At 36.7% G+C, this 21414-nt stretch overlaps 2 protein-coding genes across 2 annotated transcripts in view; both read right to left on the bottom strand.

The window, feature by feature from the left end:
* The window catches only part of atp7b (ATPase copper transporting beta), a 30448-nt gene extending 23637 nt beyond the window's left edge, over positions 1–6811 (bottom strand). Inside the window, 5 exon segments of the mRNA XM_051112346.1 lie at positions 1304–1464; positions 1577–1786; positions 3462–4278; positions 4280–4291; positions 6264–6811. Coding sequence (XP_050968303.1) covers positions 1304–1464; positions 1577–1786; positions 3462–4278; positions 4280–4291; positions 6264–6440 — 1377 coding nt within the window. The 5' untranslated portion in view covers positions 6441–6811.
* Positions 6812–13892: 7081 nt separating this feature from the next.
* htr2ab (5-hydroxytryptamine (serotonin) receptor 2A, genome duplicate b) lies at positions 13893–21140 on the bottom strand. Its single transcript, XM_051112347.1, has 4 exons — positions 21035–21140; positions 20193–20808; positions 15711–15911; positions 13893–15567 (listed from the first exon to the last, which is right to left on the bottom strand). Exons 2-4 carry the CDS (start codon positions 20578–20580, stop codon positions 14765–14767), a joined length of 1392 nt encoding a protein of 463 aa, XP_050968304.1. The 5' UTR covers positions 20581–20808; positions 21035–21140; the 3' UTR covers positions 13893–14764.
* Positions 21141–21414: the final 274 nt, after the last annotated feature.

The raw sequence follows: 21414 nt of genomic DNA, 5'->3' as shown, positions 1-21414 counted from the left end.
GTGCTCTATAAATACAGGCATTTTTCAATCCAAGCAGTGATTTTTTTTTTTTTTTTTTTTTTTTTCAGGTACTGGGGAAAGAGAATCCATCATGATATTTGGCAGAAATAAAAGGGAGAAAAAACCCATAAATGTCCATGCACTTACACTTTAGTTTTAATTTTTGTATTATTGTTTAATTATATTATCATGAATATTGTTAACATGTTATTATGATACTATTATTAATTGTCTTAATTTAATTTCACTTTCACAACTTCATTACTGCAACAAAGTATCACTACCACAGTGTAAATAAATAAATACATAAATAAATAAGGTAATATTTAAATATTAAATATAATATATACACTACCAGGCAAAAGTTTTTAAGATTTTTGATGTTTTTAAAGAAGTCTCTTCTGCTCACCATGTCTGCATTTATTTGATCCGACGTACAGCAAAAACATAACAAAATATTTTACTATTTAAAATAACTGTTTTTTATTTGAACATTATAAAATATAATTTATTCCTGTGACTTCAAAGCTGAATTTTTAGCATCATTAGTCCAGTCACATGATCCTTCAGAAATCATTCAAATGTTCTAATTTGGTGCTAAAAACATTATTATTATCATTATTATTTATTTATTTATTTATTTATTTTTATAATGTTGAAAACAGCTGAGTAGAATTTTTTGTGTTTCTCTGATGAATCGAAAATTCAGAAGTGCATGTTACAAAAGCTTTTTATTTTAGAACAATGCTGATCTTTGGATCTTTCTATTCATGTAAAAAATCCTGAAAAAAAGGTATGCAGCTCTTTTAAAAAATCTTGATAATAATAATAATAAATGTTTCTTAAACAGCAGATCAGCATAGAATGATTTATGAGGGATCATGTGATACTTAAGACTGAAGTAATGATGCTGAAAATGTAGCTTTGATCACAGGAATAAATTACATTTTAAAATGTATCAAATAGAAAGTAGTTATTTTAAAAAGTAAAAATATTTCACAATATTACTACTTTTGCTGTATTTTGGATCAGATAAATGCAGGTTTGGTGAACAGAAAAGACTTCTGTAAAAAACATTAAAAATCTTACTGTTTAAAAACTGGTACTGTATAATAAATTAGTAATAATGTGGTGGTAAAGACATTTTTAAAAACATTAAATAAATTATTAATTACAGTTAGGGTCCAACATCAGTCACAAATACCAAAAGGGGAAAAGAAGAACATATCACCTAACAAAATGCCTTAAGACAAAAAGAATATATTATTTTTTGGTTCACCCACAAATGCACCCAGACACTCACAGATAGATCCAAGACACCGTCCTGGACTGTGTTCTCCATCACCGAGGCACCAAACCCCAAGCGAGAGATGAGTTGGGCGATCTGTGGTGGGTCCAGAAGCCGTGGATCATACTTCACCTCTGCCTTACCAGCCATCAGAGCGACTAATACCGATTTAATACCTAGACATACATCAACACACATATATAAACCACTGCTCAGCAACACACACACACACACACACACACACATATATATATATATATAGTACTTAGTCCTTTAATGCCATTTTACCTTTGTTTTTCAACAGATTTCTCTCAATGTTGGACACACAGGATGCACAGGTCATCCCTGTCACATGAATAAAACATTTCTGGGCCTCACTTTCCTCTGAGTCACCGGGGTTGTCTTTGGTTATTTCACTTGCTGAGGATTTGGATCTATGTTTCTTTTTTAAAGCACTTGACATGTGACTGCTTGATGAAGCTTCATGATTTCCAGAACCTTTGAAAGAAAGAAAAAAGTGTGAAAGATATTCAGTTTCGTATACTAAACATAACTGATGAATGCACAGTCATTTTAATACATGTTTATTATAGCTTGCTATAATGATTTTAATATCCCTACAGACTATGTATTTTTGCCTTCAAGTTTAGTTAGGATCACAGTTTAAAGTTATGAACATTTTGAAGAGAGAGAGCGAGAGAGCAGTCTGCCTAAAGCCCCTTTAATCTGATTAACTCTCCCACTTTCCCTTTTAAAGGTTGCCATGTCTGGATTTTAAGTCATTCAAGAACACTTCATGTTATTCTAGAATGGCAACCTGTGTGGTATCCAAGGAAACCATTGTTCTGGATAGATTTTGCTGGCAGAGGAGAAGCCGCTGTCTAGACAAGATAAAGATTTTGCCAATTTTGTGATATCTATTAGTTTTACAGTCAGTGAAAGATTAAAGCACTAAAGCCTCTAAACTACACATTTAGTAAAATAAAAATAAATATATGGCAATGTTTCAAAAAGTTTTAATAGAACCAGTTGAGGTCAAAAGTTTACATACACCTTGTGGAATCTGCAAAATGTTAATGTTTATTTTTTTATGTAGTACTTCAAAAGCTTACATATGTTTGATTCTTAATACTGTGTTGTTACCTGAATTTGTTTTTGTTTAGTGATAGTTGATCATGAGTCCCTTGTTTGTCCTGAACAGTTAAACTGCCCACTGTTCTTCAGAAAAATCCTTCAGGTCCCACAAATGCTTTGGTTTTTCAGCATTTTTGTGTATTTAAACCCTTTCCAACAATGACTGTATGATTTTGAGATTCATCTTTTCACACTGAGGACAACTGAGGGACTCATATGCAACTATTACAGAAGGTTCAAATGCTCACTGGTGCTCCAGAAGGAAACACAATGCACTAAGAACCGAGGGGGTGAAAACCTTTTGAATTTGAAGATCAGGGTAAATTTAACTTATTTTATCTTCTGGGAAACATGTAAGTATCTTCTGTAGCGTCTCAGGGGCAGTACTAAGTGGAAAAAAAATAGTTATATATCATATATTTAGGCAAAATAATAAAACTGTACACATCTTCATTCTGTTCAAAAGTTTACACCCCCGGCTCTTAATGCATTGTTTTTTCTTCTGGAGCATCAGTGAGTGTTTGAACCTTCTGTAATAGTTGCATATGAGTCCCTCAGTTGTCATTGTTGGAAAGGGTTCAAATACACAAAAATGCTGAAAAACCAAAGAATTTGTTGGACTTGAACAGCGGGCAGTTTAACTGTTCAGTACAAACAAGGGACTTATGAACAACTATCACTAAACAAAAAAAAAAACACAGTATTAAGAATTAAGTGTATGTAAACTTTTGAACAGGGTCATTTTTTATAAATTCAACTATTATTTTTCTCTTGTGGACTATATGTAAACATCTTTTATGTGAAATATCTTATTCAGGTCAGTACTAAATAAAAAATAACATGCATTTTGTATGATCCCTCTTATTTTGGTAAAATAATTAACATTTTGCAGATTCTGCAAGTTGTATGTAAGCTTTTGACCTCAACTGTAGTTGCTATTTCGTAAACAGTGAGCTTTATGTGTTCACTTATCAAGTATAAGGATTAGTTTCATATGGTCCCTGTGAGAAAGATATGTATTTTGATATGTATTCACAACCTTTATCCAGCCTGGCTTCAAATCCCATGTCCTCAATTGCCGCCCGCAGTTCTTCCGCACAGGTCACGCTGGAGTCAAATGTTATGATTCCCTTCTTCTCCTGTAGGTATACTTTAATAGCACATACACCAGCTCTCTGGGACACCATTCCCTCTATGGCTTGAACACAAGACTTGCATGTCATTCCTTCTATTCTAATGGTGACAGTCTGAATTCTGGCAGAATTCAATCTAGATTTCCAACCAGGAATGGAAACTCTAAAATTCCCTGGTGGAATCTCCTCTAAGATCCCTTTAACTGTCTCCAGGGTTAGCAGCGATGGGTCAAATCTGAGGTCCACACTTCCTTTTTCCAGTGAAACGAATACAGAGTTGACACCCACCACTCCCGACAAAGTCTCTGTTATGTTCTTCACACATGACCCGCAATGCATCCCTTCAACGCCTAACGTTACCTCAGACCAATCAGTCACCGAAGGCTGCGGTTGACTTGACACGGCCAGAAGTGAAGCATCAAACCCCATATCTTCGATATGTTTTCTCAAAGCCTCTGGTGTTATCTTTGCAGGGTTAAACCTCAAAGAGGCTTCTTTATCGCTCAAAGACACCCGGATACCAACAACACCTTCAAGATGTCCAATCCGCTCTTCAATAGATCGGACACATGACTGACAGGTCATTCCCAGCACCCGGATCTTCGCCTCGCTCTCCTTGACTGCTAATTGGTTGCCCAAATTGCGCTTCTGTGCATTGTGGCTCTCTGGTTCATAGCCAAGATTATCAAAAGCATGTTTTCCAGAGTCCCAGTTTTCCGGGGGGACTTCCGTTTTCCTAAACAAATAAAAAAAAAACTTTGTATTATTGACATATGCTAACTTCAAGACAATTTAAACAATGGAAACACATATATGCACTCAACTGAACCCAACAAATTTGCTCTAAATCTGAGGCACTACAAAGCACTTGCTAATCTCACACAGAAGGTTTAGCGCAAAATTTTTCCATTGCACAGCATGAAAGAGCAGATTAGAAAAGGTTGTCCAATTGAACAATCACAAGACTTGGAATTACTATTTTATGACAAATTACTTTTGCACTATTGAATGTTGATCACTTTGGATTCATTTATTTGTACTTTACATTAGTGTTTCGACCACTTACTATCTCACAGTAAGTGTCATGGTGGACACCCAAATCCACCATAATAATATAAATAATACTGTTCGTTTTTCATTCAAACTAATGTTTTATTGTGAATATGAGATTGAGCTGAAGAATGAATGCTCGCTCATTCGATCGCTCAGTCCATCTCTCTTTCATAATACTCTACTCTAAATAATACAGTGAACTTGTAATAGAGTAATACAATAAGCTTTTAATGAAGCAACTAAACGCTCCTCCGTTACTAGTTCTAATGTGATGTTTTTGAATTAGTAACGGAGGCTTAGGCTCAGCTGTTAAACTGACAACTTGAGATTTGAATCCATAGTGGAAGGAAGTAGTTTTATAAAAAAAGAGGGTTGTTAAACACACTCCATAGTTGTTTCTTATGTATTTACACACTCACGCCATCGAACCGTTGTATAAACGCAGTATTACAGAAGTAGCCCTGCCACATTGCTGTATATCGGCACGCTGTGATTACTGAACACTGGAACTTGTGTCTACGGACCGTTATACTGATATATTGCACACATACTCATGTACACTACCAGTCAAAATTTGTAAAGTTTTTTAAAGAAGTCTCTTCTGCTCACCAAGCCTGCATTTATTTGATCCAAAGTACAGCAAAAACAGTAGAATTTTGAAATATTATTACTGTTTAAAATAACGGTTTTCTTTGAATATATTTTAAAATTTGATCCTTTGATTTATTTTAAAACTGAATTTTTAGCATCATTACTCCAGTCACATGATCCTTCAGATCATTCTAATATTCTGATTTGCTGATCAAAAAACATTTATTATTATTATGTTGAAAACAGCTGAGTAGAATTTTTCAGGTTTTCTTCATGAATAGAAAGTTCAGAAAAACAGCATTTAACTAAAATAGAAATCCTTTCTAATGTCTTTATCATCACTTTTGATGACAATATAGCATCCTTGCTAAATTACCCCCCCCTCCAAAAAAACCTTTTGAATGGCATAGTGTATAATGTTACAAAAGCTTTTAAATTCAAATAAATGCTGATATCTGTATCTTCCTATTCATCAAAGAATCCCAAAAAAAGTACTAAACTAACAATAATAATTATAAATGTTTCTCAAACAGCAATTCAGCATATTAGAATGATTTAAAGATCATGTGACACTGAAGACTGGAGTAATGACACAGAATATTTAGCTTTGATCACAGGAATAATTTACATTTTAAAATATATTCAAACGAAAGCAGTTATTTTAGTAAAAATATTTCACAATATTACTGCTTCTTCATTTTGGATCAAATAAAGGCAGGCTTGGAGAGCAGAAGAGACTTCTTTAAAAAACATTAAAAATCTACTGTTAGATTTTATATATATATATATACACACACACACACAATTCAAAATGAAAACACAAAGACAGCACTTTTGTGATGCTTAAGTGTCTAAATTTTGGCAAGTGTATGTACACCCTATAATACATATGGCTACGTAGATAATATGCCTGTTTAGGCTTTTATTTGTTTAAAAAAAAAAAGTAACGCAAACAAAATAATTTTAAAATATACTTTTAAAATATCTTACCGTGAACACATTTTTTTCTTAATGAAACTTGTCCTGTGTCCTGTTCAAATTGTCATGAATGAAACTAAACTAACCTTATATTTGGATCCATCTTTTCTATTTGTTGAGAAAGGACAAACACATGGTTCCGGCCCGCAGCGGCACACAGGTTTGCAGTCTTCCATGCAGAGCTGTTCCCCACTGACTGGCCCATTATCAGGCGACTTTGAGATAAACTTGGCAAGGTTACTAAAACGACTGAGTTTACTCATTGTACCGGTGTCCCAGAAGACCCAAGCCTGGAGTTTAGATTACCCTTCCTTAACCAACAATCGAAACCCAAAAGTAGCTAGTTTGTGGCATACCGCTGCTGTTGAGTGAAACGACTGTCCCGTGGCGTGACGGTCCGCGCGAAGCCTATTTAAATCTCCGCAGGTTTTGCGCTCCGCGTGTCATCGCTCATCTGCCGCTGTGGATTTTGCACTCGCCTCCGCCGGCCAAACTTTTCACGTCACATTATCTATCAATGATTAAACTAAATTATGTTACCGAGCGCAAAACGTAAATAAATAAAGGTTATAAATCAGGTCCGTGCAAAGAACACGGCTATATGACTCTTCTCTGTGTTTCCAGTGTTCATTCATCTCTGTCAGGCTTGTACACTGGAAAAAAACGACATACACAACAGGAACCTCCCTATGGGCCAAACTGGTACAACAACTTTAAACTAAATAGACTAGTTTTATAGATAAAATCTAAAAATTAAAGATTTCTGTAAAGGGTGGGATCAGATTTACTTTATTATAAAAATAACATTAAAAGTCAATTTTCTTTCTTTCTTTCTTTCTTTCTTTCTTTCTTTCTTTATTCTTTCCCAACAGATCCCCTAAGCCACGAAACCAGATAGCACATTGATAAATTGTAGGTAAAGGGTAGCTAATAGTTATAATAGATATGAAATACTTCTGAAATATCATATACGAGTTATTTTGGAGCTGCAAAATGTACAGGCATATTTCACAAATGAATCTGCATTGTGATTGGATCAGTTAGTGCGTTATATAAATATGTTACATTGGGATTCTTATTTGTTACACAAATTTGTATCATGATTGGTTAAAGGATAAAATCACCTCAAAAGTATCCTTTTGAAATGGTGCATACTGTAGAGACAAACTGGTGTTTGGTAAATGCTGTGGTGGTTTTTGTTTTTTAAGGAAAAATGTTGTAATGCTGTTGTCAAACCATATATATCTATGGTTGTCAAACAGCGAATTAATAGGAAGGAGTGCAACAACTTCCTGAAATACTGAGTAGAATAAGCGCCAACCAGCGGTGAACAAGTCAAAGCAATTGAGACAGATGTAGTATTTGTGTTTTCCACTAGGGCGCATGCGTGCAAAGCTTTACCCACTCAAGAGTTGCACATGGTTATTTACAGCATTAATAATTAAATTAAATTAAAGTCTGTACGTAATTCATTAAGTTTCTTTAGCGTACTATGTAAAGTAAACATACCACATATATGAATATGGCAGTCTACAGTGCTATAGGCTATAATCAAATTACAGTGGTATTATAGACTTACATCATGGTAATAAAAACATACCACCACTGTTCTTTTTGTAAATGTTCTCAGAGTTTCAGTATTTTGACTATTGTGCCAAATCTTACCTTGCTCATACCGTACACCAGGATGATCTTCATACATATTGCCTTCAGAGAAGCACACGTTCACGTTGTTGCTTTATTTCCATGAATGGCAGATAATAGAGAGGGTGCTCAGAGCCAGATGGGATGTGCTGGAGCTCTAGCTCCCCCTCACAGGATGTAATGGGTGGAGGTTGACACCCCAACCACACCCTAACCCTACCCCTTCCCCTATGGCTAAACATAACTGCACCTATTTAGTTCCACAGAGGTGGAGCTGGACATCCAGAGAGGGGGAGCTGGAGGTCATTTGGCTCTGCAGTGAGCACTACTTGAGATAATTGGACTTCTCACATCAGTCACATGACTGTCATGAACTTTCAATTGTCTTTAATTACCAATGACATGCAGTCATTTCAAAAGTCTGACCAGGGTAAATAAAATTATTTGGTGATATACAGCCCTGAATTTAAACAGCCAAGGTTGGTGACACAAGTCACTTGCCCTACAAAAACGCCTTGCTATGTCCTAGCAAATCTGTTGAGAACAAAACATTTCGCATGTCTGGCAGGACTAAAGTCAAATAGTGTTTAGACACTTTCATTTACCACTCCTCAGTGTCCCAAATGGATCTGTTATTGGCCACCCACTTTACTTTGTCTGCATTTGTTTTTCATTTAGACGGCATGTAGTGATTCAGAGTGATTTGTTTCCAAGTTCATTTGCCAAATCGCATCCATCTAATTAACCAGACGAGAAATTCTAGTAACTGGGTGTCGACTCCAAAAGAACCGATTCGTGTGTGAATGCGTAAGCGATTTCGGAGTCGTAAGCGAGAGTAGATTCCAGTGCCTGAGTCAACTCCGAATTAGCTGACGTATTCACAGATCATCCCAGCAAACACAGAACGTTCCCCTAACGTTCCAATATGGTTCTTATTTGGTTATTTATTTGGGAACCTAATGAGTACATTCTAGGAACGTTCCCTGTAGTTTCTCTTTTTAATAACTTATAAAGAATGTTCACAGAGCGTTCCCTGCAGGTTATTTTTTGGTTTAATTTTATAACCTAAAAAGAACCTTCCCAGAACGTTCCTTGCAGGTTATTTTTTAGGTTTTATTTTTCGGATTATTCTAATGCGAAAATGTATCATTTTTTCATCATAAACATTTTTTTGTGCAGAATTTCATGTCTGAAATAAGCGTTTAATAAAGTGTAGACATCAATGTGGTAAAATCGCATTATAATGATAATATAATTCCAATTTCATAGCCAAAATTAAGCCAAGGTTAAGCGTAGTCAGAAGACCATACCATAAACACTGTCTTTGTATATTTCCTCACTGCGCGCCTCTGATCTGCACGCGCTTCTCTAGCACGTGCATCCTGTCTTCCACAGAAAGCCGCGCACTCGCGTAATTTAAAAATTAACGGTCATTTCCTTTTACTGACAGACTAACATTTGATTTGACTGACGCTGATCTCTTTAATGAATAATTACTTATAGTTAATATATATACGAGAGTGAATATTGTGATTTCAGGGAAATTTGACACGTCTAATTGAAGAGAACATGATGTTAATGGAGAAGTTTTTGTACTCTGATCAAAAGAGAGAAGCACATAATCGTTAATTTAGCGGTAAGAAACGAATGTAATGTTATTCTAATTAAAGTCAAATAAATGTTTTTCGTTTTAATGTCTTAATAAACTCTGGGTTATTATATGGTACTTCTAATCTTACATATTAATGAATACGAATACATATTTAATCTCATTTAATGCTCCTTATGATGGTTAAATGTGCTCTGATTATCTGTAAGGATTAAACAATAGTTTAAAACAAGACATGGTTTGTAGTAGTGATTATTGCGGTCCACATCCGTCCGTCTTCCATGCCGCTTACGGGACGCGGGAGTGCTGACGTACAGCAGCGGTATCGGAGTGAAGAGGTTAGGAGAACGTTCTGGGAACCTTCAGAAAACTTTCAGGGAACCTTCCCAGTAGGTTCCCAGAACGTTCCCCTAACCTACAGGGAACGTTCTATTTACGTTAAGAAAACTTTCCTGGCTAACCAACAGGAAGTGTTCATGGGAACGTTCTGGGAACCAAAAACTAACGTTCCCAAAACGTTCTGGGAACCAAAAATTGTTAGCTGGGATATACTGCATGGCAGTCGAGTGCAAAAGAAGGCTAATCAAAGAGTGAATGAAATTAAGGATCCGGTTGCAGTGCATTCCGTATTGTGATTCGTATGGTGCGGTGCAGAAGCAGCACAGTTAGTGCACTATGACTCGCGACTGTTTAACACAAACAAAACATTTACACAATTTCTTGCCATTGTGATTATCTTTTTACAATGTACGTTTTGATAATTTCATTTCCTTTTCATAATGGAATAAGGAGAAATGAAAAGACGACCGTTTCGGCTCGATTTGACATGTTTCGTTTGTGGTTTATAAATTGGTTTATCCATATTATTTTTCCATAAGAGCGGGCATAGCCATTTGTAAATTTAATGGGTCTGGTTTCCGCTCTCATCCACGTCCAGCTGTTTTTAGCTGTACAAAACAGCTCGTTTTGCTGCTTGATATTGCAAATAGGTGTGTCTTACCATATTATTTTAATGTGTTGTTTTAATTATAAGCACACTGGTTTGTACTGCAAACAGTTTTACTGGTTACTGCACATATTTATTGTTCTTGTTATTTCTCTTTAGCAGATAATGAACCGCACTGATGAAAAAGGTGGATACTTTTGATATTTTATTCGCACATGTGTCTAGCGCTGAAACGCCTCTTTCATCTGATTGGTCAAATCAGACCTTTTAAATCTGTCAGGCAGAATAAAGGTCCTTGCACACTGAGTCCAAAATTCTCATCTGAAATTTTGGCATGTTAAAAAATAAATACGAGCTCACATTGTGCCAATCACGTTTATACACTGCCTCCAAAACTTTCATCCGTCATTAAAAATGTCCGTTTGATTGTTGACAGCAACATTGCCCAAAGTTGCCTGGCAACATTGCTCAAAAGGTTGGCCAATCTATCATCAGCTTAAGTGTGCACTGTTTCTGTGTGTGACAAAGTTTTAGGATGACGAATAAGGAAAACCGCATACAAAAATTACAGGCTCAGCTGTACGAGTACAGTGCTTAATACTAAACAATAAAATATTGTCTAAAACCATGCAGCACTCACTGTTAAACATTAAAAATCAAGCCAGGAGATTGTACACGGTTGTAAATGCCTCAAAGCATGGTGAATTGCTCAAAGGAATTCATTCACTTCATTCTGTTACTTTCTCTTCTGTTTGGGTGACTGTTCTATCAGAGATCAAAAATGTCACAATTTGTATATTAGAACTATTTTTCTTGATAGACTTCATCCGAATCGACTCAGTCGTCACTATATTTTTAAAGATTTTGATCCGAAGGAGTTGAAAGAGATCAGAATGAATTACCTCACTTTTTTCAACTTTTCCTGAAGTAAAATAACTTAAAATAATGAAAGATATATGTCCATCAAAATAATTCCTTTAGTCAAAATTTGATTTTGAGGAAAACGCTTGTCAATTTTGTGAGATTGAGCACATTTTTCTTTTAACTGTAATTACTCAAAGCTGTTTTGGTCTCAGTTAAATAGCAAATTGTCCTGCATCCATGTCCATGTCAACCCTTTTAGCTATAAACATGTTAAGTTTGACATATTTAAAAAAGATTGTACACAACATCTTCATGGATTTGCTAAATTCTTTATTGATAAATGTAGGTTTTTGAAAACTCCCCCTTCCTTTTCTCACTTTGTAAATGAGTATAAAATTCCTGCTTCGTCCCTCTGCACTTTCTCAAATGTATAAGTTATTATAGTAGCCAATTTTTTGATAAACTGAATGCCTTGCAGATTTTATAACCCTTTCTGTAGATTTGTTTATTTATTTGATTTTAACCATTTTTTATTTGCTTAATCTTTTATTTTGATAGTAGTGAAATTTGCTTTCAAATTTCACCACTGTCATATGTTGTCATTTTTATGTCTGTCTTTTTTAATCTTGTAACTTGATATGTATTATTACTGTTCATTTGACACTGTTGATACTGTTTTGTTTGTACATTTTTTTTAGTTTTACATTTAGTTTCAATAAAAAAAAATAGAGGGCGGGGTTTTATTTTAGCGCAACTCCTCTCCACCTCTTGTTCGCAGTAAACTAACGGTTGAAGGGGCGTGGTTAAGGATATTCAGCCCAAGCTGTCAAACTGGCATCATCAGAGAAGGAATGGCATTCCAGAGTAGAAACAAATTCTTCATTACCGAGACCAAAAAAATTTTTCCGTGGATTAACTTGCACGGAATATTTGTTTCTCTCAAGACTAGTAATATGTGCTAACAAAGTAAATACTATAAAGTTTGATTTCATAAATTAGACTAATGTGGACAGTCACTCTATATGTGTTGTTTTATTAAGGGGAATTTAAGGCATTGTGTAAGGGAAAAATACATTGTCTAATAATGACTGGAATCTTGTGTTCCTGAGCTGTTTTGATGTAAAGTAAATTGAACACCCCTAATAAATCCATCTGTATAAATAAAGCAACAAAATATTCCTTGTAAGGTTTATTTAATCTACCCACCATATTATACACAGGTCTTCACAATACAATCTATAATATTAATAAATTAATGAACATAAAACTATTTCTGTCCAGATGCAAGATAAATTGCAAAAAAAATAAAATAATAATAATAATAATAATAATCAAAATAATACTACCAAAAAATTCCTTAGAAAATTCCTTTATCATTTACTCACCATCATACTGTCCCAGACGTATATGATTTTCTTTCCTTAGATGAACGCAAAGATTTTTAGAAATAATCAGTTTCTGTGAGTCCATATAATGCAAATAGAAAGTGGGGATGTGACAATGTAGAAATGTTTACACTGGTATATAAACTTCGAACAAAACCGGTATTACCGGTAACACTGTGGGGACCAGACTTTGGATGCTTTCAGTTTAACTTGTACAAGTAACAATAGATGTCTGTTGCACTATATATCTATAAACCTTTACCCTTCTGAGACTAAACCATTGTTTTAAAGATGGGTTTATTACTATTCTTAATGAAAAACAACATTAATACAGTATGACAAACTAGCAAAGGCAGAGTTTTGGGGGACCTTAGCTAATAGTCCCGGGGGGCCTCCCTCTGTAGAAATAGTGTTCGGTTACCCTCAGGCGGTGTGGGGCTTTGGGGTGCGGGGGTAAAGTGATCATAAAAAACGTATTTTGGGGGCCCCCTCGGTATAAAACACAATTTGGGGGACCCCTTGGTAGAAATCACGACCCAGGGGGGTTGGGGGTTTGGGGAGGTGGAGTATAGAAAATTTTGGTATAAATCACATTTTGGCAGCCACCCTAGGTAGAAATCGCATTCGGTAACCCTCAGTACAAATCACATTTTGGGAGGGGGGGGTGGTGGGGGTATGTAGCAAACCTTTCGGTAGCAATTGCATTAGATTACGCTCGGTAGAAATTGCAGTCTGGGGGCAGGGGGTATAGTGATCCCTCTCAGTGAAAATCACATTCAGTTATGTTCAGTAGAAATCATGTTTTAGGGGCCCTCAGCAAGGGGTACCGGGGGGACCCCCTTGGCAGAAATTGCGCTGCGGGGACGGGGGGTATAGGGATCTCCCTTGGTAGAAATCGTGTTTTGGGGGCCCCCATCTGTAGAAATCGCAGCCTAGAGGTGGGGGGTATGACGATCCCCCTCGGTAGAAATCGTGTTTTGGGGGCCCTCAGCAAGTGGTCCTGGGGGGCCCCTCAGTAAAATCACATTCATTTACCCCTTGGTAGGAGATCCCCCTCAGAAGAAATTGCGTTCGGTTACCCTCGTTAGAAATCGTGTTTTGGGGGCCTCTTTTTTAGAAATAGTGGCCCGGGGGGCCCCCCTCGGTAGAAATCGCCTTTGTTTACCCTCCGTAAAAACTGTGGTCCATGTCGGGGGATAGGTATAGAAATTGCACAATTGCGTGGATTGCATTGTGCCTAAACATACTACTCAGCATATGTTATATAACGCTTATTAACAAAAACAAATAAGAGCCTGTTGAAAAAAACAGCATATGCTGGTTAGGTATGTTTTGAAGCATGGCTGCTTAAACCAGCTCAAACCAGCAGTCATGCTTCAAAACATACCTAACCAGCATATGCTGTTTTTTTCAGTAAGGCATAGCATAGCCTACACCACATGCTGTTTTATAAATAAACTAATAAATTACAGATAATTTAGCAAACACTGTGGAATCAAATAAATAAATAAAAACTAATTAAAAAAAAGCTTTGGTAGCGTAACATCAGGTAAACAGACAACAGGTTTTTCAAAATGAAAACAAGAAAATGATACACTGTTGGTGACATTGCTTGCATGTTTTTGCCAAGAAAACAAACATGTTCAACTTCTCTGTTTTAAGAAGCAGTTTTACCTTTTTTTTACACTTTGCTTGAAAACATAATCTTCCGTCCACCATCGTTTCCTAGTCATTTTTGCCATGAACACCTTCATACCCGTATACACCCGAAGCAGAACAGATGCTTTCAGTTTACAGTTGTAGCAAAATAGAAAGTTTAAGATACTGATTCATCAACTGAGTTTGCATGAACTAAGCCTTGTGTTTTTTCATGATTTTTAGAGCGCCAACTTTAAGGGACCTATCCACTTGCAATATATAGACTCAGAGGGGATGGATTATTTTTCAGTTTAAATAATTTTAAAGCATCTGTCCTCTCTTTTGGCTGTGAGCCATAGGTAGTATCATCTGCTGACTGTGTAGTGCTGCACAGGTGGACACACATTAAAATAAAAGACTTCATTTTTCAAGCTTATACACCTACAAAGACGGTCTCTAAGGTCTGTTGATGTGAACCATAATTAAAAACTCTCTGGAGTCTCACAGATGGCTTACTACCTCTTCCCTTTCCTGCTTGTTTTGTGTGTTTCCAGAGTTTGACCTGTCTGTGTTGGAAAAGCTCCCAGACCGGCTGCCCTCTGCCCTCCTCTTTAATGAGTTCTCCACCTTCAGGGGAAGCCCAGAGGAGCTGTACACCAGAGGAGGGATGGTGTTGACCAGGATCAGCTGCAGAGGCCTCCTCTCCTCACGGTAGCGGCACCGCATGTACCGGGCGAAAGCGGCACGGTAAGTCTTATTAAAGAGCGTGTAGATAAAAGGGTTGACCGCCGATGACAGATAACCCACCCAAACAAACACATTCATCAGTCCCCCAACCAAATCTTCATCACACGCCGAACCGCACACCACCGCCATCACGTTTGTCACGAAAAATGGACACCACATGATCACAAAGAGAAGGAAGACCACACCAAGCACTTTAGACGCCTTCTGCTCGTTGCTGATGGACTGTACGGAGCGACGGCCAGATCCTCTGGAAGCCCCGTCGCGGCAGAGAGACGAGCGCGAGAAGAGACGCTCGGAGGACAGCGAACCACGTGGTAGGAATCCAATAGTGGACGACCATTTTGGTCGTACGATGAGTTGGTCCAGGCACAAAGTTGCTTCGCTTTGCAGAGCACTGATAGTGAGAATGTAGGTGACAACCATGATGATGAGCGGGATGAAGAACGCCACAAAAGAACCAATCAAAACAAAATTGTTGTCCATCAGTTGGCAGCTTTCATTCCGGAAGACTTTGTTGTGATCGTGCAGGCCGAGGACTGGAACAGGCATGGAGATAACTTGAGACAGATGGAGACAAAATGAGAGTGAGAAGACAGCTTGGAGCTATGGTTTGGCATACCAGTGCTAATAGATGCAGTCTCAGTTGTTTAGCATTTCAGAAAGCAATTTCCGCCTGCGTTTGGTGCAATCTAGAACTTACCCACAGAGATGGTCCAGGCTGCTATAATTTTGACACGGGCTCTGGTTAGAGAGTTTGAGCGGCTGTGGTGGATGGGGTTACGGATGGCGATGTATCGGTCCAGAGAGATGGCGCACAGGTGCATGATGGAGGCGGTGGAGAAGAGAACATCCAGGTAGATCCAGATTGGACATAGGGCCCAGGGAAGTGGCCAGGTGTAACCTAACATATCAAAGACACAAAAAGTGTCACATTGTGGACAAGTATTTATATAAGTATAAATATTTAATATGTTCTATGACTGTAGAATGTATTGTATTTATAATGTATTCACAGAACGTATTAAATATTTATATATAAATATATGTGTAAAATACAGTTAAACATGCTAGGAATCCATTGAGCTATGTTAGCAAGAAAATCATTCTTGCATTCACACAGTCAAAACCACAGTAAAAAACTGTCATTTTGTACATATTATTACAATCTGACATATTATTATGTTAATACATTACTTTTTTTTGGTGCATTTGATAGGACAGTGGAGATATGACAGGTAGCAAGTGGGAGAAAGAGAGGTGGAGGGGGTCCACAAGGTGGGATTCGAACTCGGGACGCCCGAAGCGCAATTGCACCATATGTCTTCACGCTTCCCTTTCGGCGCCAACAATACTGTACATTTTAAAATGTAATTTATTCCTGTGTTGGCAATACTGAATTTTCAGCAGCCATAACTCTAGTCTTCAGTGTAACATGATTCTTCAGAAATCATTCTGATATCCTCATTTGGTGCTCAAGAAACAATTCATAATATGATCAATACAGAAAATAGTTGTGCCCCTTAACATAACGAGTAAATTATGATACATTCTTGAATTCTTTGAATAGAAAGTTGAAAAGAAATGCATTAATTTGAAATAGAAATCCTGTGAAACATTCTAAATGTCTTTACTGTCATTTTGATCAATTTAATGTATCCTTTCAGTATAAAATAATAATAATTATTATTATTATTATTACTATTATTATTATTATCACTGGAATGAATTAAAACTGTCTTAAAGGAACAGAAACAAAAATGCTAATGAAAATCCAAAATAGTTGTTATAAAGTGTGTGTTTTGCCCACAAAAAACCTCATTTACATTATAAGTGGACCTCAGAGAAAAACATAAATAATGGACATGTGTTATATAATCTTTTTAAATGGAATTTGCATTATACAGAGGCAAGAACTGTATTGTTTAAGAATTACTGACACAAAAATGTTCACTCTTAAAAATAAAAGCTCGTTTTTGGCAATGATTGTTCCATGCAGAACTTTTAACATCCATGGAAACTTTCCATTGCACATAAGTTTCTTTAGATTATTAAACTGTTCTTCACACTTTGAAAATAAATGGGGTTTTTTAGGAACTGTTTACTAATAGGTTCTTTGGGGAACCCAAAATCGTTTTATATTGCTTTTTATGGCATAACATCTTTTTGGAGTGTAATAGATCATTGTTAATCTGCTTCTTTAATCTTCATTACCGCCAATAATAAATACCCCGAATAAAGTGGGTACCAGTAGTCACTGGCAAAACAAAGTGTTGTATTTCACAAGCTTCAGCCTTTTATTTTGCTGACTCACAAAGAACAGATATATTTTCGAAGGCACTGTGTCTGTGTTTGATTCCTTTGGGTCTGAGCGCAAAGGAATGTGAAATTAAAGAGTAGAAGTCTCTCGGATGCAAATACAGACGGTGGTAGTCATCAGCAGAACCATCACACTCATTGGTGTGCTTCAAACTGTCAAAAGTCTGAGAATCTCCCAGAATTCTCACAACAGGTTCAGCTGAAATAGAGAGCTGTTTCTTAACACCTGGAGTGTTCTAGAACACAACCATATATATATGGTTATATAAATTCAATTACTCTTACTCAGTTATATAATACTATTACATCATAGATGTGGGAATTACATGTTTCAGGGGGCAAAAGAAGATACCAGCTGTGCATTAGTTGTGGTCACTCAAAATGAGTTCTGCATTGTGTATTTGCATGTTTGATTTCAAAACAATGTGTTAAGTTTGAGGTAGACATTGTTTTGTCTAGGTTTACATTGACAATTCTGATCCCTAAATGACAAATTTCATCACTAAAGGAAGAAGAAAGAAGGAGAATAAATAATTTAGCTCTGTGTTATCGTAAATCTGTCCGTACGTCATTTATTGAAGGCCAGCTGTCATAACACCAAAACCACGTACGCCTGATAGAACACGGAAGTGGCATGTTTTATTCTCCTTGGTCAAACTATTCAGGACATCAAATAGGAAGCATAACAATTTTTACTGCACAAACACACCAAAGCGCAGCATCGTTACTGCATAATTAATTCCTCATCAAAGCGCTGGAAGGAGTAGGAAGAGGGATTTCTCTCCCCATGCGTGAATACAAGCAGGCTAATTTAGGACACACCAGACGGCCCAACACACACTCATTATGCACTGAAATAAATCAACTTCCAGCAAAATGTATGGAGGCCTAATTATTGTACTAAAGAGAAATGCATCATTTTCCAGAGATACAAATGTTACAACACTAGAAAGTTTACAGTTTACACCTTTGACCAGGGAAGAAATTCACTGGGGGCTTCCGATGAGTGCTGATTCAGTAAAACAGCTCAAATAAAAAATCGTGTGCACGACCCCAGACACAAATTTAAGGAATGTTCTGGCTTCTAAACAACTTGATGTCTATAAACAGCATTTGTGGCACGTTGTCGACAACCACAGACAATAACACACGAATTATTATTTGTAGTAGTAAACGGCATGACACAGATTCTGATTATGGCAGAAAATAATTATGATTTGTCCCTGAGTTTGGAAAAACAAAGAAAAATTTACAGTAAAACACTTAGAATGGAAGTCAGTGGTTCAAGGCAGATGTGCAGGTTGTTTTCTCTGTACCAAAAAAGTGTACTATTTGGACTAAATCTATTCAAATCAGTAACTTTATGATGCCAAATAAATTTTAGAAAAATATAAAAATATAACGGCAGTTGTATATATTTAAATATATAAAAATACTCATTACCACTATATGAGAAAAACAAGGTGATATTATATTATTTTAAAAATGTTATTAAAAAATAGGGTAATATTAAAAAAATTGTAACTAAGTTGCTGGGTCATTTTTAACGCTGGGTTATTTTTTTCCACCCAACCGCTGGGTTGAGCTTGTCTCTGACAAAACAACCCAGCTGCTGATTTTTGAGTTCTCAACAGGAGAGAGAAGTTCTTAGTGCCACAAACTTGCTGCACTTCTTCTACGAAATAAAGTTTTGTGTACATTTTATTTCATTTATAACCCTTTTACTGTACTGTAAATTGTATTATTTCATGCAACGCAACATAAGGACGAGTCAGCAGTGGTTGTTTCGCAGAATGGAAACGCCTTTTGCCTTGTACAAAATAAATGGATTTTATTCGTTATTGTACTGAGTTAAATCTTAAAATATGTTCTCTAATGTCAGCACTGTTTGTTTATGGGGAGTTTTCGGAGTCAGTCATGGCATCTTTCAGCTCAGATTTTGGCAACACACCGGCATGAGAACTAGCGCTATTTCGGCAAAAAGTGATTACAGAGCACAGTTGAATACACTAAATTAAAATTCTAATTTTAAATGTTTAATTTTTTATGTCTAAAATGCTTGCTAAACAAGTTTACATGTATATAATATTGTAAACTATGCTGTATTCACCCAAATAAATTCAATTTGTCTTGTATTTTGTCCATGTGTTCTTGCTTAATAATAAATGTTCATCTTTTAATTATTGCTGTTGCCTCTAGTAATTCTGTGTGTTTTTATAAGTTCCAGTCCATTTTAAACCAGCAATATAATAATTTTTAAACAATAGATGACCTAAATTAAATAACCCAGCATGTTTGGTAAAAACATTTAACCCACGCAGCTGGGTCAAAATAACCCAGCATGTGTTCTGTCCAATATTTACCCAGCGCTGGGTTGCCAAATAACCGAAGTTGGGTTGTTTTTAACCCAGCATTTTTAGAGTGTACTGTTATTATTTATTTATAAAACCATATGGTTTTTATTTGGTCAAAATTACCAATACCTGTGATAATATCAAATGCTACAATGTTTATTAAAAAAAAAAAAAAATACACACAACTTTGACAGCCCTAAAAACATTGACCCCTTTGCACCACCTTGTGGCCCCTTAGATCCCGGATCTCAGTTTCCTGTTGATGTTTCTCACTGTAAACAATTCCCTCTCTGGTACCCTTGTGCATATCATGTGCACTGACTTAAGATGGTATTATGGGAATTGAAAGATTGGATAAAACTTTTCATTGCAAGATTAGTAAGCAATTTTATCATATTAGCATCAATAATATATTCAAAAGCTACTTTGGTGAAATGCCTTGCCCCATAGACTTCCATTGTGTATTACTGTTAATTTAATTTTAAGTATGTAAACATGTAAACAAAACTCACCATAGACGATCGTCACCATGGCTACCGGCATTACAAGTATACCCAAAAGCATGTCTGTGACGGCTAAAGACCTCAAGAAGTAATTTGTTGCATTCTGTAACTTCCTCTCCAAGCTCACCGCCATGATGACCAGGATGTTACCCGTCACTGTGATGATTATGACCAGCGAAATCAAAAGTGCCACCCAGTTCTTCTGGACATACTCAGAGGTCAACGAGTCTGACCTGTTTCTGTCTTCACTACCATTGCAATCCATGGAGTTATTGAGAACTGCATTACCCAAAGACACCTCCTGCTCCATGAGCCAATGTTCTGCGCTTTTGTCTTTTGAAATCTCAGCTGATATCCCAGACGACCCGAGTTCAGCAGTCGTCCCATTCAGGGCCATTAATGCACAATTTTTTCAAGCGCGACATCAATTTATTTGTGGAACCCAAAGTCCATATAAAGCATTGCACTCCAAGTCTGCGCAAGGCAAAACATTCCAGTTTGAGATCAACAACATGTTCACAGTCACCTTTAAGAGCCTTCTGTTTTCCACACTCCGGTTGTCGTACACGGATGTTTAGAGCTCCTTGAGCAGATGGATTGTGATTCGGAGGAGGCAACTTTACAGCTGCATTTACAATGAGAAAGAATGAGAACGCATGAGAGACTGAAGCACACTGGTGTTTTATGCTAACAGCTGTCCTGGTTTAAACAAAACACCATGTAAACACACAAAAACATGCTTCATTACCATATTGCATGCAACCGAAATTTCAGACTAGTGGCTTCACAACTAGACTCATTTAACAATGTAGAATGTCAAACTCTGTTTATGTTATGTTTATATACATTACCGCTTAATCTGAAAGAGTTTTCCTGTTTGCAGACACCCCGAAAACCAGAGCTGGAGAATGAGCCACTGATGATGCGTGCCTCTCACATCAACCCAACATGTGGTCCTATTCCATTCATCCTTTCTCTTCTCCTTTCAGCACTTCGGTCTCTTATCTCCCTCCCTCCCTCTCTCTCTCACTCCCCCCCCTCTCTCTCTCTCTCTCTTTGCAGATAGTTCTCTCCAGCTGTAACTAAAGCCAGACTGTTTGAGCTCCCTCCAGAAAGACTTGCCTCTGAGTGGTCCCTTTGGTGCTTGTCAGCTGCAACAAAGACATATGAACCTTTTTTATTCCCATACACACTTACACATATTCAAATAAGCACTTCAGGCAGGAAACTG

The sequence above is a fragment of the Labeo rohita genome, chromosome 6 (assembly GCF_022985175.1).
Source record: "Labeo rohita strain BAU-BD-2019 chromosome 6, IGBB_LRoh.1.0, whole genome shotgun sequence".
In the NCBI taxonomy this organism is placed as follows: Eukaryota; Metazoa; Chordata; class Actinopteri; order Cypriniformes; family Cyprinidae; genus Labeo; species Labeo rohita.
Note: the sequence above shows the minus strand (reverse complement) of the source record. Positions and strands in the feature narration are given on the sequence as shown.

What these genes read in the sequence shown, in the direction of transcription:
- htr2ab (XM_051112347.1), bottom strand. Translation starts at nt 20,580, where the DNA reads ATGGCCCTGAATGGGACGACTGCTGAACTCGGGTCGTCTGGGATATCA. An exon ending in CATGGTGACGATCGTCTATG is followed by an intron (nt 15,912 to 20,192) that starts GTGAGTTTTGTT and finishes TTGATATGTTAG; the next exon opens with GTTACACCTGGCCACTTCCC. An exon ending in AGCCTGGACCATCTCTGTGG is followed by an intron (nt 15,568 to 15,710) that starts GTAAGTTCTAGA and finishes ATCTGTCTCAAG; the next exon opens with TTATCTCCATGCCTGTTCCA.